The 17867-nt window shown below is 39.1% G+C and overlaps 1 protein-coding gene across 3 annotated transcripts in view; it reads left to right on the top strand.

The window, feature by feature from the left end:
* Positions 1–17386, top strand: part of TC2N (tandem C2 domains, nuclear) — a 33319-nt gene extending 15933 nt beyond the window's left edge. For all 3 annotated transcript variants that reach the window (XM_057370613.1, XM_057370614.1, XM_057370611.1), the window contains exons 4-12: positions 2190–2354; positions 4116–4207; positions 4816–4891; positions 6105–6205; positions 6889–7005; positions 7644–7835; positions 9764–9878; positions 10347–10546; positions 12904–17386. In XM_057370613.1, the coding sequence (XP_057226596.1) occupies positions 2190–2354; positions 4116–4207; positions 4816–4891; positions 6105–6205; positions 6889–7005; positions 7644–7835; positions 9764–9878; positions 10347–10546; positions 12904–13014 (1169 nt within the window). In that variant the 3' untranslated portion in view covers positions 13015–17386. The remainder of the gene's footprint in view (positions 1–2189; positions 2355–4115; positions 4208–4815; positions 4892–6104; positions 6206–6888; positions 7006–7643; positions 7836–9763; positions 9879–10346; positions 10547–12903) is intronic.
* The last annotated feature ends 481 nt before the right edge of the window (positions 17387–17867 follow it).

The following is a 17867-nucleotide window of genomic DNA, read 5'->3' as shown; positions in this document are numbered from 1 at the left end:
GGTTTTATTCCCACCCTTCCCTCTTCTCCCTAGGTCCCTGCTGTTGCTTCTTTCCTGCTCCTGAAGGCCTGTTACCAAACTTGCTCCCCACCCACTGCTGTATGTGCCACTGGCACCACAGCCRAGCTAAGCAGCCTGGCAGAGCTATTCAGTGCAGATTGGCCCCATCTTGCAGTGGATTGTATTTGTGAGGTCTCACCAGCCATTAACAGGCAACTGAAGAGCTGGAGGTAGAACATGTGAGGTCCCTCCTCCTCTCTGAGCCTGATCTCCCCACTTGCCTCCTATTTCAGTGTTAGCTCTTGCAAGTCCATAGTTGGATATGCTATGGAAAAGCAGGACATGCTCCTGGTAATCCCGATTCCTACTAGGTCTGGGTTTAGGCTCTGCCATGCTTTGTCCTATCTCATGCTCAACATAGTATACAGRGAAGGTCATCAAGGACTCTGAGGCAGGAGTGTTCTCCAGAGAGAAGGAAGATGCGTCTAACAGCGTTTAGGTAACTGTTTCCTTTGTTCATGCTGTTMTACACAATCTTAACACTCAGTGCCTTGTCTACATTGAGAATTCTGCTTCCCGATCATTTTTGAGGGACTTGGTGTACAGAGTGGTCCTTAGACTATGTGCTAGTAGACCTTCTGGCAGGATGACCTGACACTTCAGAATTGTCTTTCTTGAGCAAATATTTTAGATTCTTGAATGAATATTTGAAAAGTGGCTCTTAGGTCAAGTAGGCAACTTTAATTTCTCCTTCCAAATATTAATTGTTTTAAGTACAGCTTTCTAACCCTCATTGAAGTTGTGTTTAAAAAAGCAGTGTTTACTTTTTAGAGAGATTTCCTAAATACGGTGAACTGTGCTGTCGTTCTTCCTTCACATTAGCCAAAGCACCAGCCTACTCAAAAAAATGTATTTAGAGTACTTTTTTCTTAGACCATTGTTAAATATCTGCAGAAGTCCAAGTTCTGCTCTCAGTTCCACTCCATTTTCTGTGCATGTCTGGCCATTTTCCTTTAGTGAAACAGGACATGCTCAGTGTTAGCTCTTGGCAAGCCTTCTGAGAGCAGTTAAGTTCTGGCAGCCTTTCTCTTCAGTGCTCACTGCAGTGTGTCTCATGATCTTGCAGAAGTAAGCTAGCAGGAAGAAGTGTGCTCCTGCTCTGGAGCACTGGATTTTCCATCATCTGCTGTGTCGCAATTCTTTGTGGCTTCACTTCTAGCATTCATCCTGATTTACGTCATGCTCAAGCCTGTTGTGCTTGAGTTCTTGCTTTACCACTCATGCTCCATCTCAGCGTTTCAGTTTTTTACTTCATGAACACATGCAGGAGAGGACTCTTGAGATGTCATAGTTTGCCTCTTAYGGTGCAATACAGTTGCAGAACTGAAGGCACTTCATTGCAGGGTGAAGACCTTAAGGGATAGGTTGAAGTCTAGGGAGGTGAAGTGAAGGAAGCAAATACTGGAGTTTGGCAGAATCCAGGTCACTGCGTTCTCTAATGTGCTGTTACCTATCGCTTCCTTTCACTCCAGACAGTAAAGAGCACTACAGCAGTGTTCTTCGCTGTTTTGCTGACCAAGACRTACATGTTCTTTCTGAAATTATTATGGGCTGAGTAAAGGGCTGGGATCCAAGCATTCCCAAATATGTCTACTTGTGAATCAGCCAACAATTCAAGTAATTTTGGACCAGTGATTTTACTGTGGACAGACTTCCTGTGTAAAGTAGATAAGGAGAACTGCAGTCACAAGCTGCATTATCTTTCCATCCAAGACCTTCCTGAAGGTCTGGGGCTCCGTTAGTTCAGTAAGAATATGCCKAGGGTAGGTAACCAAATAAATTGGAGGTTTTCTGTACACATGCCTCTACTTTTCCTCTTAGCTTGTGTCTTGTCTGTCTTTGGAGCCTTCTGTATTTTAACTACTTAGGCATTTACTGTGAAACCCCAAGACAGAGTATGCATAGCTTTTTACGGCCAATTTAATTCTACTGTTTGCTCACACACTGTGGAAACCTTACATAATGTGAATGTGTGTTTTCTTTTTCTTTTTTTTTTCCCCTTTACCCAAAGTAGATAATATTGAAATATTTTGTCCTTTGCCCTGAAGGCACTCTGCCTGCCGTATGAAGCCAGGCAGCATGTGTTATGTCTGGAACTCTTGCATTTGATGTTTACTTGTGCTCCACAGAGTCAGCCAGAGCCTCGTTTGGTGACCGGAAGGCAGAACTGCACAGCGTGTTCCAGTGGCCCCGCTATGAYGTGTACAACCCCTTCTATCTGGAGCATCGCGTTTCGCCAGATCTCGTCAGGCGCTTCCAGGCTAAATCAGATAGCAGGAAATTATACGGGTCAGGTGAGAAGGACCAACCCCTGCTTCTCTGTCTTCCTCCCTTTTTCAGGGTTTATAGGTAAGAGAAGTAAAAGCCATTTGTCTGTAGAAGACCTGTTTGGTTATAGCGGWTCTCAAGTTGGTCTATATACTACAGACACTTCCTGGTTGGTGACTCGATCTGTAGAGCCAGCTCTGTTTAATTTTCAGCTAYGCTGTTACTTTATATCTTTTGGGGGCTTAACAAGGCTTACATGCATCACACAAAGGTAGAGAAATTGGAAAAGAGGTATCCCGTTGCTGCCTCTAATCCAAACCAGAATGCAGGACTGGAAATTTCAGCTACCAGTAAGAGGAGTGAGGGAGATGGAAAAAGGAAGCCAKACAGTATGCTGAGTAGGAGGAGTGCCTGAGGAGTACAGACATGGGGAGAGGAACGAGYACCAAAAACCATTCAGGAGCAGATGATCCGAACAGGTGCAAAATGAGGCATGATGCTATATGCCAGYTTTTTTGTACTTCCCTTTTGGAGCTGCAGCAATGTCTCCATTTCTCAGTGTGTGTAAGAATGAGGGAGGGCTGTCAGATAGTAAAAGTTTAGATAGAAAGTGTTTGGCTACCTAAGTAAAAACTGTCTTCTGGGCTGTTTGTTGGTGTATGTGTCCAATAATGAATTCTGTTTAGACTGAAGTAGAAGACAAATCGTTGCTTGTGATTGCTAAGGCAAATGCATGCACAAAACTCAAATTCAAGAAATGTACACACTCTCCATGAAATAGGAAGCTGGCAACAGCACACATTTTTAAAGATGTTTTATTTAGAATGGTATAGCATGCTTATTTTCAGCTGGGGGAAAAAGTCTCAGTCTGTGTCTTGTTTTAAAATAATTCTGAATCACCATAGAGACTACATGAAAAGACTGTTCCATATATTTTTTTTTAAAGAGAACAAAACACATGTAGAATTCTAGCAGCCTCTTAACACATATGGTTTTACTAGGCTCTGTAAGCACCTGTGATGGGAGCCAAATGGGTTTTATTAAACTGTCTTGAACATCATCCCTTCAGCTCATCATCTCTTTTTCAATTTTTCTTCAAGCTAAGTAAACACTTTACTAGTTTTGTCTTAGTAAGTTTAAACACAAGAAGGGTTATTCTAGTGTGTCTAGAGTACAGTTCTAAAATGCCTTTACACTCCAGAGCTTTTTGACAGCTGTTTCAGAACTTAGAACTTCATGTGCATCTATAGCCTAGATACACATGAAGCAAGCCTAGTTTGTTGCAATGAGTGCCATGATATTTTTCATGTGTGTGGGTTTGGAACTACAGAATGTGTTTATTTGGAAGGTACAAAATCTTGAATTTTAATGTGAAGCCCCTTCTCTTCACCTTAAAAAAAAAAACCTCTGCACAAACAAACAGAAAAATAAATTCATTAATGTTTTTCTGAAATTATACTTACTATTGTTAAACAACATATTTTTATGGTTAGAACCTTTCTGCTTTTTGACATTTTACGGACAACTTTCTGTATAAAAATTAACATTTTTTCCATTAAAAGTTTAATTTTTTTTTTAAAGATACCATCTCTTCACCCCTGCCCCACCCCCATATTCCTGGAAAATGTTACTAGAAACAGCAGATTATATTGTTTTTAAACCATTTTGGTCATTTGTAACTTGCAGGCTTGAGCAGATATTTTCCAGTAGTTTGTGAAAGTTATTCTTAGGGTTTTTTTCTAGTAAGGATGTTAAATTGTTTTCTGTTTTTCTCTTTGTCTTATTAGTTAGTGATTTAAGATCCAGTGCTCTGCCTGGATCACTTGATGTGAGTCGTTCTATGTTTGATCTCAGGAGCCCACCTCACCGATTCATGAGGGTGAGTTCCCCGGGTAATTGGGGTTATACTGAAAACTCAGTTTACTCAGCATGACTGGTCCTGCTGCTTTGTGTTTCCAAAGTAARTACGGGAGGGCATTGTGCTGTGCACTGGGAGGACTAGAGGGAAAAGTTCAACATCTTGACCAACTTGAAGAGGCTTTTTCCTGTTGTCTCCTCTGATATTTGCTGTTCTGGCCCAGAAAGGCTGTTAAGGAACCCAAGCAGGCTGTTAGGCAGGACAGGACAGACAGCATGTTGTGGTTCCTCCTCTTCAGGTTTCTCCATCAGCTGAAAAGTGGAACACTGGAAGTTTCCATTGACACAAAACACTGCATTTATTTCTTCTTTAATAATCATGTCTTACGTAGCAGTGAAGTTGTGTATATATATCCATGAAAAAAAATCTATGCTGGTCAAATGAATCCTCTATTAGTTCATTGCATCAAAATAGTAATTGCATGCTGCTGGATCAAGAAACTAGTTGGGAACAAGGCAATTACTTGAAATTGAGTGTTTTGTTTTCATCATATCTTGTCTGATGGTATAATGTCTGGGTGTTGCATCTGTTGCTCTAAATTAAGTGATTCTTTTTTTTCCTGTCCCCAGAGATACGATTCAGTCTCCAGTGTACCTAGCAGTAGCTCTTCCAGAAAAGATTCACAAGGCAGTAACAGGAGTCTGGGTAATGTTCCATCTGTTTACCTTGTAATGAAGTATTTCCCTTTATACATGAAACATTAAGTTGTTTCTACTCTATTGTTGATGGTTTTGTTGGGGTGGGTTTTTTGTTTTGTTTTTTGTTTGTTTGTTCGTTTGTTTGTTTTTGGTTTGGGTTTGTTTTTTTTTTGAGGGGAATCTGACTAGCAGGTCAGCTGGAGATTACTTGGCAATTTGAAATTAAGTGTTTTGGACTTGCACGGTCCTGTTGTGTGAGATGGAGAAAATGAGACTTTGAGAAGTTCTCTTGCTTTTGAGAAATTCATACCTGGATTTTCTACCCAAGTGAACTAAGAAATTACAGATGCTCTGTTAGGATAGAATGCATCACTAGGTCACAGGTCTAGGCCTTTCTCACATATCAGGATTTTTCTGTGTGAAGTGCCTGAAATCAAATACCCATATTATACTGGTAATTAGACAAGAATATAGCATGCAAACCCAGTATCCCAATTTATGAAAGAATGTTGAAGAAGTAGAGATACTGCAAAATAAACCGTCACAAATTCATCACGTCCCCACARAAGTCACCCTGCTAGAAGTCAGAGTTTCGCCCAGTCTCCTCAAAAGAGAAGACTGGGGCAATGACCTAGTTCCAGTCATAACAGATAAATGCTGGATATTTAATGTCTCTTCTGATTTGGAGACAGCATAATAGTAAAATGTTTACAAGACTGGAATTGAAATCTGAGAAAGATAAAGAAGAGGCCAATTTAAAAMCTAACAGTGAAAACGATTAAGGGAAGTGATAGGATATAAATGTGTTCTGGGTGTCTCAGAAATATGGTTTTTTTCTTTCTAAAAGTTGTTTGATTATAACACAAGCTAGTAAATTCAGTATATATAACCCAGGTACATGGTGTGATTCTTGGTGTGGTCCCCTGTGCAGGGCCAGAAGTTGRACTTCTTTGATCGTTAAGGGTCCCTTCCAGCTCAGGATATTCTGTGATTACATGATTCTCTTCTCTGAAATGTGAAAGCTTTTAGCTATGCAGAAGGTCAGGCTGCTGAACTTGGTGGATATTTTGTTCTTAAAATGTAGKTGTTAAAATATTTCAAACTTATTTTGAGAGAAGTTTGCAAAGTTAAGCAGTCCACCTAACAATGAGTTCCTTTATTTCTTGAACTTTTAAGATACTGCATTACTCCTAAAACTATTAATTGGCTTTCTTCCGTAGATACTATTACGTTATCAGGTGATGAACGAGACTTYGGAAGACTGAATGTGAAGTTGTGCTATGTTCCTTCTGTAGAACAAATTTGGATCACAGTTTTACATGTAAGCAAATATAAATCAGTTGGTTATTTATTCAAATTACTATTTTACTATACTTAGTGGTAATTATCATAAAATGTYTCTCTCCTTTACTTTAATGCTTTTAGGAAAAAAAAATTGTAAGTGTTGATAAAAACAAAGTTCAGTCAAGTGTAATACCAGGCTTCAAAGCATCTTCTTCTCCTTTAATTGTTTTTCTGTTGCAATCTCTGTTCTGCTGCAGTCAAGAAGTAGTATCTCTCTCCCTATGTTACTATACATATGTTAACATATATTCTGATTGTGAAGTGAGGAACTGTTCAGTATAGATTAGAAGGAAGAGCTGGTCAGATTAGAAGGAAGAGCTGGTCATAGGCTGGTCCTGTTGGACATTTTCTGAAGGAAAATGGAAATCTGAAGGCAGTAAAGGGGAGCAACTATGGAGGCAGTATTTAAGTGACTCCTGTGATTCTATGACTTTAAATCCAATAGTTCCTGCAGGGCAGAACCCTAATAATACTTTGAAGACAGCTTCTTGTGGCTTTTTTTATCAGCAAACATGATCTTGTGATGCTGGTTGTTTTGGATTCTTCCAGGAATTGTGACTGATTTTTAGTCTGTGGAACTTTGAGTAGACAGAAACCTCGTAACAGCATCAAACRGTAAAAGTCTTGCATTGTCTAAACTGATTGTTTTCAACATTGCAGTGCAAAGACCTGAGCTGGCCTTCTAGCTGTGGGGAAAATCCTCGGATCTGTGTCAAGGGAATTCTCACACTGCCCAAACCAGTGCATTTCAAATCTTCTGCCAAGGAGGGCTGCAGTGTAAGTAGAGACATGAAAAACACTTGAGAAACACTTTTCCCCTATATCCTCTCTTGCCACCAGCTGGCAAGACAGATATGCTCATAGGGAACTGAAGCTTGAGCTGCTGGCCTTGGCACCTCCATGGTGGGGGCCTGAAGGAGGACCTGGCATCCCTGTAGGTGCACACTCATCCCAGGGAAGACAGCTGATATGTTGCCTTTCATCCAGCAGGAAACAATATTCTCACTTTGTCTAGAAAATGGTAAAAATTGGTCGCATGTGACAAGATTCCTGATAGTGGCAGTAAATTAATATTAAGGGGATGAGAGGTAAAGCAACATTAATCTCCCATGATGTGAGCCAAAGATGAAAGAAAATAAAATTAGCTGGAGAGACTGTAGCAAAAGGCTACAGAATATGACAATGTGTGTGTGCTGTTGTAAAGCTCCAGAAGAGATAGCCACAACTCATTATGATAGTGAAAAATAATCCAGAACTTTGCCCCTGTCAAGGGTAAGTCTGGGTGGACTTTGCACTATAAAAGCACACTTTTCCATGGCAACCWAAAATAGTGACAGGATACTCTGGTTTCTAGGTTTTGGGCTCAGTGGGAACCTCTTAAAACGGTGATGTTACTCCTCTGTTTTTCTTTCTAGGACATTGAGTTTATGGAAACATTTGTTTTTGCTATTAAACTGCAAAGCCTGCAGGCTGTCAGATTGGTATTTAAAATCCAGACACAGACTCCCAGGAAAAAAACTATTGGAGAATGTTCCTTGGCACTGCGGGAGCTGAGCTCACAGGAATCAAGTCATTGGCTGGATATATCTCCTCCTTCCAAAGCACCTGTAAGTGCCAGTGCTGTGAAAGTATGTTGTTATCTCACCTAGAAAGAGTTACTGGAAATAAAACTAAAATAATTCAGTAGTAAAAACTAGAAGGGTTGGTTTGGTTTGGGTTTGTTTTTTTTCCCCTTTTCTCTATTTCCTTGGAGAAAGGCATTTTGGTGGAGAAAAAATGCAGACTTTTGAACTCTGCACATAGCTGTTCTGGTCATAAACTGCAGATGTTTCTAGGAAAAGAGCTAGACCAAGCTCTTCCACATCATAGCTCACTGCTTGAGGGAGGGGCATTCTTGGGAAATGTTCAGCAGAGAACACTGGTAATTGTCTTTTCCAACCAAAAAAGYATCTGAAGATCCTTAGGACTCACAGCAAGAGCTCAGAGCAAATGGAATCTGCTTTTGTTATGGAAGAAAAGTGCTGAAATCTTCAGTGGCGTGAAACTGCAGAGACAGCTATATATTTAATGTTCAGATTGCATGCTGTGAAGTAATAATTCAGACAGTTCATTTCCATTAGTGTAATAAGAAGCAGGTGGTTTTCGCAGTGGGATTTCCTTTCCCCCTACCCTCACTTTGTTTGTTTCTTTTATAGATTGTGTCTAGACATTTGAATTTTCAACAAATTAAACTTGAATTAACAATTCGAAAGCAAATTTTATTTGTGTCTAAGTAATATCAATGATACTTTTGATTTCTAACAGAAGTTACACTTGAGATTTTTTTAGTTCTAATGTGAATAACCATATCACTTCAAAAACAGTAAGATAAAGTGACAGAGGAAGCTGTTTTAGAAAGCATTTCATCTCAATGTAAATTTCTGAATCATCTCATAGTTTCTCAGTCTGTTGTCTTTCCTCACTATTATATCCAAGAACCCTCCAGACACTCTGGAATTCATCCTGTACTATCCTGTGAGGCAGCAAACTCTACCCTCCCTGCCTATAGAAAGACAAAGCTCAGAGTCAACTAAGTGGCTTCCTGTCAGGGTTACACAAACATTTTGTGGATGAGCTACAAAGAGAATTTGGGTTTCTATGATGAACTGGAGCCTGACTTTTCTTTATCTGACCTGGTGCTCTCTTGCTTGATGCATTTTGGTTCCTTGAGGTGCATTAAAACTTGGAGGCAATGAAGACTATCAGAGTCCATTTAAACGAAGGCTGTTGGGAAAGGTGGGTCTCCATTGGCCATATCCTGCTGCTCTTACAATGTTCTGAGATGTTGGAGTCTAACAGAGGAGCAATGAGGATGACTCAGTGCAACTGTGCCAGTAGCAAAAATTCTAGAAAAACACCCCAAGAACCAGACTGGAGATCTTGATGCTTTCACTGTGTGTGTGTGGCAGGGGTATATGTGTGTAGCTATGTAATACACGAGTACTTTGATAACACAGGAAACTACACAGCATGCAGTCACCCTAACCATTTGTGACGTTAAGTGACAGGGCCTTTTATTTATGGAAAACATTGCTTATATCTCCATATTTCAAAATTCAAAAGTGTGGGAGAGGAACTCCAAAGGTTTTTGTGTGAGTGGAGCATACCTGGTCTCTCACTTCCACACTCAGATTAGTAAAGTTGCAGTGGCACGTTGGTTTCCCCTGTATGTGTCTGCYGTCACCACTGCAGAATCTGTACCAGGTGAAAACTGAGGACTAATTTATTTGCCCAGTATCCCCGGCTGCTGCCCATGAGGGCCATATGTGCACCACACATAAGCTGCTCATCGGTGGAGCACATGTACTGCAGCTCTGACAAGTGCAGGATGCACTTACTGTGCATCTGCAGGTTCTGTATACAACACRTGCTTATATTTCTGTCCAGGAAATCCCAGATAGAAATGTGGGAGCCCAACATATGACAAAATTCCTGTGTTTCCTGAGTTTATAAGCAACTTAATCCAGATGTTATGGCAACATTCTTCTGCTTGTAGGTGTGCCGTGCTGAACTTCAAATAGGAACTTGTTTTCAAGCAATAAACAGGAGGATACAGTTACAGATTCTTGAAGCGCAAAACCTTCCTGTTTCATCTACGCCACTCTCTTCAAGTAAGTTACATCAGCTGTTTCATGCCTCCTGTCTAAAAGCATTTGTAACAGGTAAATTACTGCTCAAATGGGTTGGCAATTCATAGCATTCCTTACGAACCTCAGACTAACATATTGTGTGGTAGATTTCCATTGCCAAGATTTATTTCCCCAGATGTCTTACTTGATTACATTTTGTTTGGTTTGAAGAGATGTGTTTATGTATTTTGGAAGATTTTATCCCAGTATTAATCCTGACATACAAGCGCATTAGCTTGCACTTGCTGTTTGGATCCTGTGTTAATCAGTTCAATATTACTGAACACACTCTGTTTGTGTGACAGGAAAGCTATTGTACAGTTCTTTTGGCCAGACTTTTGAGAAATTGTCGCAATTTGAACCATACATATGGACCTTGTTGGTTCCTTTCTGGGTGTGTTGTGAGTAACCCTTTATGTGGTATGCCTTGTTCCTTCCCTTTTGTGCTAGATTTCTTTGTGAAAGTCGGCATGTTTAGTACAGAAGGGATGATCTATAAGAAGAAGACTCGCCTTCTGAAGTCCACAAATGGCCGAGTGAAGTGGGGAGAAATGATGGTTTTTCCAGTTAGCCAAGCAGAACAAGGAATTAGCTTTCTCATCAAACTCTACAGCAGAAGCTCAGTGAGAAGAAAACACTTCCTAGGACAGGTTGGTTTCTGCTAAATATAAAGTAAATTTTCTTTATTCAAAATCCAGTTCCACAGGTTTCTTGGTATGAATTTTAAAATACTTCAAATGAGGTGGCATAGAGCAAAATAGTAAATTCTACTAAACTCTTCTGGGTGTAATCCAAGCAAGAATGGTACCAGGCTCTTAAACTTGCACCAACATTGGAATGGGAGTTGATATATGATTTTTCTTTCAAAAAGAAATCCTGAAGTCAGTTTTGTGTGGAATATTACTATGTGACAGATTACTTCCAAGAGACATAGGGTCTCCTCTTTGCCTTTAGCTTTCTAAAGAAAACAAACAGTACCCACAGAAGCTTCATAAACTACAACGTCCTGTCCAGGAAGGGGGATGTTGGCTTATCATAACAATACACTCACAGATAGATGTGTGTAAAAGGAAATATCAACAGCTACAATGAAACTGCCTTCCTGGGTATAACAATGCTGAAATCAGTACAAGAGTCTAACTATGTATGATCCAGTAATAGTATAGGTGTCCAAACACAATATATTTTTAGCTTTTTKTTGTTGTTGTTGTTTTAACAAGCACAACTTCAGTAGTATCTCTTTGAAAGCATTTGTGTGATCACATTTATKTAACCACCATAAAACTTAGTAGTCAGGTCTTGTTACTCTCTCTGTCCTCTTCCCCTGCTTCTTCTAATTTACCATCATCCTGTCCTTTCTGTCTCTCCTCTTCTTGGTATAGTGAGCCGTACCTGTTCCATATGCTTTGTGCTTTTCCTGACACACTTAGATGCAGTAACCAAATTTATATATATATATATATATATATATATATACACACTATAATATCTTACATATATTTTAATACATGTATGTACTATTATATATATATAACATAATATAGACATGTATGTAACATCCATGTCTCTGACTGTACTGTCCTGAAGTACAAAAAATAGGAGATGCTCATGTGCTATAAGCTATAGAAATGATGTGCCAGCAAGAGTTACATTAAGTTCCTCCATTTTTTGTGGCCTCGTGTTGCACATGTACTGTCTTCCTGTTGGTGGGATTAAATTTGAAATAGGAAAACAAAAATTGTTCTTTTTAGTTGTGCTACCTTGGGGGAAAAATAACTGGGCATGATTTTGCAGTCACCTAGCAATATGTGAAGTCATCTTAACCTGATGAGTTACGATTTTTCAGTCACCTAGCAATATGTGAAATAATCTCAATCTGATGAGTTACATTTAATCATGGATCTTATTTTTAATGGGAGGAAATGAGCTACTTGTGCTCCTCAGAGATTATTTGGAAAAGGTTATTTTAGCTCATGAAGGCAGACATTGCCACATAACACATGAAGACATAAAATATGGCTCAGGGAAAAATGTACTTTGAGCAGTTGGCTGGGTAGCTGGAAAAAAAATGAGTATAGCTGGATCTATTAACTCTGTTCTTCAGAGAATGATGTTTAATTGGATGCTGTTCTAAGCAGACAATACTTAGATTAGRCTGCTTTTACAGGCATGTCTTTAATCATGAGCAAGATGTACATTGAATCTCTGTGGATGAAACATCAGCTGTCTGTGGTATTCTGGAAGACATTATTCTCACTTCTTGAGTACTCATGCCCCAGAAGTATAGGCTAAATGTACTTCATGGTCAAGGTTTCTGAGAAGTCTTAAAAGGACTCATTCTTGGAAGACTTGAGGAAATAGAGTCCTGTAAATAACTCTACCTACTTATATAAGCAGAATTCTCTTGGCAATAGAGGCTGGTGATAATGTTAAGGGGGAAAATTTCCTACTTGTACTTCATTTCCTCATATAATGGCCACTATCCACTAACTGAGTACTGAGAAGAAACGGACCCTTACTACGTGACTATGTGTGGTAAGGGCATGTTAGTAACCTCTGTGGAATGCAGGTTTGGCCCTGGCTGTGGGAGTGTGCAATTTTAAATGCTCATGAAAATGCTGGACAGCTCGTGCCGGATGSAGGATGGCTTGGAGCCAACTGTGTCCAAACACAGAGCCGCCACTGGCCCCGGTGAGCCCCTGACCCCAGCACGTGCATTTGGATACAGCAAGGAATGCTTCACTTAAAACATCTTATTAAATACAGAAACGTTATTTTGTAGTGGGTTCTCTAAACTGTATTAGAGGCTAAATTTAAACACAGACTCCCTGTATTACCAGCTAAAAGCCAAAATATGTTCGGACTAGCAGAATTGGATTTGTTGCTGTTATGCTCTGGTCATAGTCTATATGTTGTATCTTGCTTCCTTGGTATTTATTTGAAACTAGTAAAGGCTCAGCTTTTGTTAAAACAGATRAGCTCAATTTTTTTTTTCTTTTCAATACAGATCTGGTTAAGTTCTGATAGCAGCAACAGTGAAGCAGCAGAGCAGTGGAAAGATACCATTGCAAATCCTGAAAAAGTTGTTGTTAAATGGTACAGCATTGGTCCATCTTGAAGACTGGAGATGAAATTTGGAACTGATTTTGCTACAAGAATTCATATGCTGTCTAAAATAGTATCAATAAAAAGAAAAATACTGTCTATGCAAGTTCTTCAGAAGTTCTCCACTGCATCATGCCTCCATGGAAATAGGGAAAAGTCTGTTTCACCAAGAGAAATACTGGCTAAATATTATTTAAAAGAAGACTTAGGAACTGGAAAAAGCACTTACTTGATTTCACAAAATCTGCTTTGACATAAAAATGTTTGCCCCTTTTGGGCTTCACAGAAGCACAGAAATTCGATTTTGGATAGAAGCAGCTTGAATTAACTGTTTCTCTAGTCGCTGACATTGTCCTCATCTGCAGCCTTGTCTTTGGCAGATTCTGAAGTCCAGGGTATGGGATGGGTCAGTGGTTTGATCCTGGGTACCTCTGAGCCTCTGGGGTTGTTGGCACCATTTGATCAGAGTAACATGTGCCTGAGCAAGTGGGAAAACTGTGGCAGTAGGAGAAGGCATAAAGGGAAGTACACAATAAGGCAGTACCCACAGGCTTTTCTAATCTCCRTTGTGGATGAAGGGTTGTCCAGAACTCTGACATGCCTGTAGCTTGAGCATGCTCCCATCCTTTACTCAAAACAGAGAGATGGAGAGATAAAAGTTTCTCTTAGTGATCTTCACAAGAGGGGCCCTCCAGACTTGCTCTGTTTGGGTAAATTCTAGTGGGAATCAATGGAATAGTACAAAGAGGCAATGACCTTGCCTAGGATCAGAGCCAGTATTTTTAGATTACTTTCTTATATAGAATACTTATATGTAAACCACTTCCTATTTAATCAACAATGCTCTAGCATTTGCTTATATTGCCAAAACACAGGCTAACGTGTACAAAGGAGTAAGCAAAGATTACTGACATAAATGCTTTTTGAAATTAATTAAAATGTAGCACTGTAAGGGACTCAGACTTTGCTTAGAGGATGGGCTGCTACTGTAGAAATATTTGTTACATGTCTTGGATGCTGAAAAATTGCATGTGGGAGTGTATCTTTATTACTTGTTTCTAGTAAGAAGAAATTACCATATTTTTTATTGCAAATTCTATTTTTCCAACAAAATCCTAAGATTATTTTTTCTATTCATTCCCATATTTTCAGGTGTTTATTCACAGTTACTTTTAAGGGGAGAAAATACCAAGTATATAATTGATAACGTATAAATCTAAAAGCACAGACCTCTTCGCACTGTTTCAAGTACCTGCTTGAAAAAATACCTATATATTCCATTAACTTCACTGCTTACATATTTACGTGGCTATCTGGACTGTACAAATACGTATGTTTGTAGAGATGCTGAAAAAAAATCTACCTTTCTTTATAACTTGAATCCGATTCCACCATGGGACAGGAACTGGAGTAGCAGTGAGAGCACTCACTGCTGGAAGGCAAAGGAACATGGGGAGCAGAGAAAACACTGGAACAGGAAAGCACATCCTCTTCAAGCATACAGCTCGGAGCATCTTTACTGCAAGTTTTTTTGTCTTTGAGTGTCAAGAAAAAAAATGCAATCTCTTTAGAATTGTTTTTCATCAGTTGATAATGGAAACTTTTGAAACTTCAACCATCCAGATTTTTATTGTTGAAATTCAGTGTTTTGAAAACAGAAGGATATTCTCAGGCTCATACATGTTCTGCTTTTTGACCAGCCATTATAAAAGAACTGAAAAAGGTTTTGCGTGTTACTTGGAGAACAAACATCTGTTCTAGCTCTTACKGACACTCTGCAAAGCTCCCAGTAGGCCCTGAGGATCTTGACTGACACTGATAATTCCCAGCCAGTTACAGCAGTCAGGAGGAGCCTGGCCTGCTGGGTAAAATGAAAAAAGGAAGTAGGCTGAACTGATATTTTTGGAGTATCTTTATTTGAATACATGGATCTTTTTTTATTCATTGTGGCTGAACATTTTATTCATTGTGGCAGTAAACAAAAGTGCAAAATAACTGTTTCCTTATGTAGTATGCTGTTCTGTTTAAAAGAGAGGACAGGGAATATTCCAGTGTTTTGTAGACTTCAATTACCACAGCAGTGGTTCTACAGAGTTTGCCGACTCACTGGAAACTGTGTAAAATGGACTTCTGGGGCTGTTTTAGGACACCTACCCTTCTAAAGGCCTAACTAGTCTCTKTTTTCCTATGTTAATATTTAATCTGTATGTTTATAATAAAAGCTATGAACAGAAAATACTTCTCTTTTTTTTCCAGTTGTTTATACTAACGTTTAGCAGCATCTCAAAGTGAAGTTCAAGTCCTACTTTTTTCTCTGAGAAAATGCCAGCTRACGAACCCTTGTTTCATGCAGTGCTGCTGTAGGGGAGTTAACTGCTGACAAATGGAGGAAACAAATAAGGCTTCTCCGAGCAAGATGCACACAGGTACTACAGCACTCTGAAGAACGTACTGTGAAGCACTGRTTCATCCTGTGCTCATTCCCAGGCTTTGGCATGTTCTGCATTTGTATGCATTCATGTGAGAATTCAATGAGTTCATAATATTTGGCTGTTGTCAAACAGTTGTGTTCATTTCCCTGTCACATAAAGCACTTTTTATTGGTGATTCATTGGTTCTAGAGCTTATTGGTATGGTTGTTATGTTAGATAACAGTCCTGAAGAAAAAACATGAGACATGGGGATACACACATATTCCCAGCACCAGTCCCTGAGTAAAACTGCCTGTAAAATAGGCTGTTCCAGAAGGTGTCATTTCCCTTTGACTGTCTTAAAATGCAAGCTACAAATCAGCTGGGACATCTTGCCTTTTAAATGCAGAATATTATGCTTTACTGCTTAGTGAGTGCCTCACTATAAATATATGTGAGACTTTAGCTCCTCCAAATTCAGCTCCTGGCTTATTTGAGACTAAGGCAGTTTTCCAGAAAACAAAAATGATGCATCATTTGAAGACCTATCCATGATATAAATTACTAAGGAACTTCATGTACTCCAGGATACATGCAAGAAGAAGGAAAAAGAGGTGTCCTGGAACATTCTTCTACTGGTCACAGCTGTATGTTGTCCCTCTAAAGCATCTTCAGCCACTACTTCAGTTGTTACATCCAAGTTTACTGTCATTTAAAATTCTGTTAAAGCTGTTTTGTCAGTTCACTTTATTTGTAGATAAAAGGCACACATGGTTTATAGTTGCATTTGCTCTTGCTTCTAGTTAGTGACTCACCCAWCTTCCTAACCTAAAACAATTCTGATGAAAGCAGCAGAGGTTCAGAGCTGCACCGTTATATTTTAGTCAGATCCCAAAGGGATGTGGATGAACTAGAAGAACAATTATGACCTTATATTAAATGTTATTCATAAAGAGATCTTTGCCTGCATGGTTAGAAACCAACTACAGACTAAACTTGATCAGATTTTCCAAAACGTGTGTGCATAATTTCACTGGTTAATCAAACAATCCTGTTTTATTTATTTAAGTCTAATAGCATTCTGTATGTAAATGAGGTCAACAAATTTATTTTTCAAGTTTTTATGTCTCAATGGCCYGGTATGGCAAGATAAGTGGGTGTAACAGTTTCTAAACAACATTATCATACTATGTTATTTGGAAAATAAYTGTATTTGAGTACCCAATCTTGTGTGATCACAACATAAATAGAGCCATGTGGTTAAATCCATTCAGCATCTCTGTTTTYTCCTTTTGTTGGCAGAACATCTGTATAAAACAAAAGGTGATTTTGTAAGCATTCAATTAAGTACATATGCCGTTTGACTTAAAAATTGTTTGCCTGATGAAAGTTCCTTTTAGAGTTACCAGTTGATTTTCCAGTCAAAACATAAAGTTGTCTAGRAGTTTGGGGCAGGGTTTTCCCACATCTTATTTTCATCCTGCCAMCATACGTTTGACATGGCTGCATAGTTGCAGAAAGCTTGGCATAAATCACACTGGACATGATATACCCTCCTTATTTTTCCAGCTTCTGCTGCAAAATTACATCACCATGTAAATACAGCCCTGTACATGATCTCATGCTTGGTGCATGGAAAAAGCCATCACTAAAATCAGCACAATGTGTAACAAACACTGCTCCAGCACATGTAGGTTCTTTTCTCTAGCTTGTGATGAGGAACAGGCCATTGTCTCTCAATCCATGGCAGAACTCCCACTGTGTTCAGCAGAAGCAACCAATTTTCAAAGCTGGTTTMGTGATGGTATAATTTATCTAACAAAGGATTACACACAGCCTTTTCCTTTTTCAATCTATTTTTAAAATAGAGTAATATATCTTCACAGTGATGTTTCTCTAGAAACTGAATTTCATGAAAGTGGATCTTGGATCTGCTTCTCTTAATGTAATGCAATTCTTCCCATCAATTTCAGAGTCTTTAAAATAAACCTATGTGCTGATTTTTCTCCCATATATAAGTGTGTGGTTTTTTCCTTCCTTTGATTTGACTGTAGACTGCCTCAGCATAAACAAGTCTGTAAATACTTTCTGCTTTTTGCAATCAACTTTCTGTGTTTCTAGAAATATTTCCCCCTTCTTTGCTAGTATTGGGACCAGCATCATATATGTGTAACTTGGTGTTTAAAGAACTAGCTACAGGCAGAAGGCTTTCAACCTACAGCTTGGCTTATGTCTTACACTCTACACTTCTGAACTACCTTTCTTCACAGTTCAGTGTTATGGTTCTCTTGGTACTCCCCCAAATTTYTGTGTTGTCTACCACCATTAAATACAACAATGGGACAAGTTAGTTGTAATTTCTTCCATGTACCTGGGTATTTACATTTGCTTTTTTCCTCTTCCAAAAATTACTTTAGGAAATCATTTTGTGTGACAAGAAGGGCCAAACTGTGCT

This window comes from Malurus melanocephalus, unplaced genomic scaffold (genome assembly GCF_030028575.1).
Source record: "Malurus melanocephalus ecotype Western Australia unplaced genomic scaffold, MMel_1.1 scaffold_129, whole genome shotgun sequence".
In the NCBI taxonomy this organism is placed as follows: domain Eukaryota; kingdom Metazoa; phylum Chordata; class Aves; order Passeriformes; family Maluridae; genus Malurus; species Malurus melanocephalus.
This window is presented reverse-complemented; position numbering and strand designations above follow the sequence as displayed.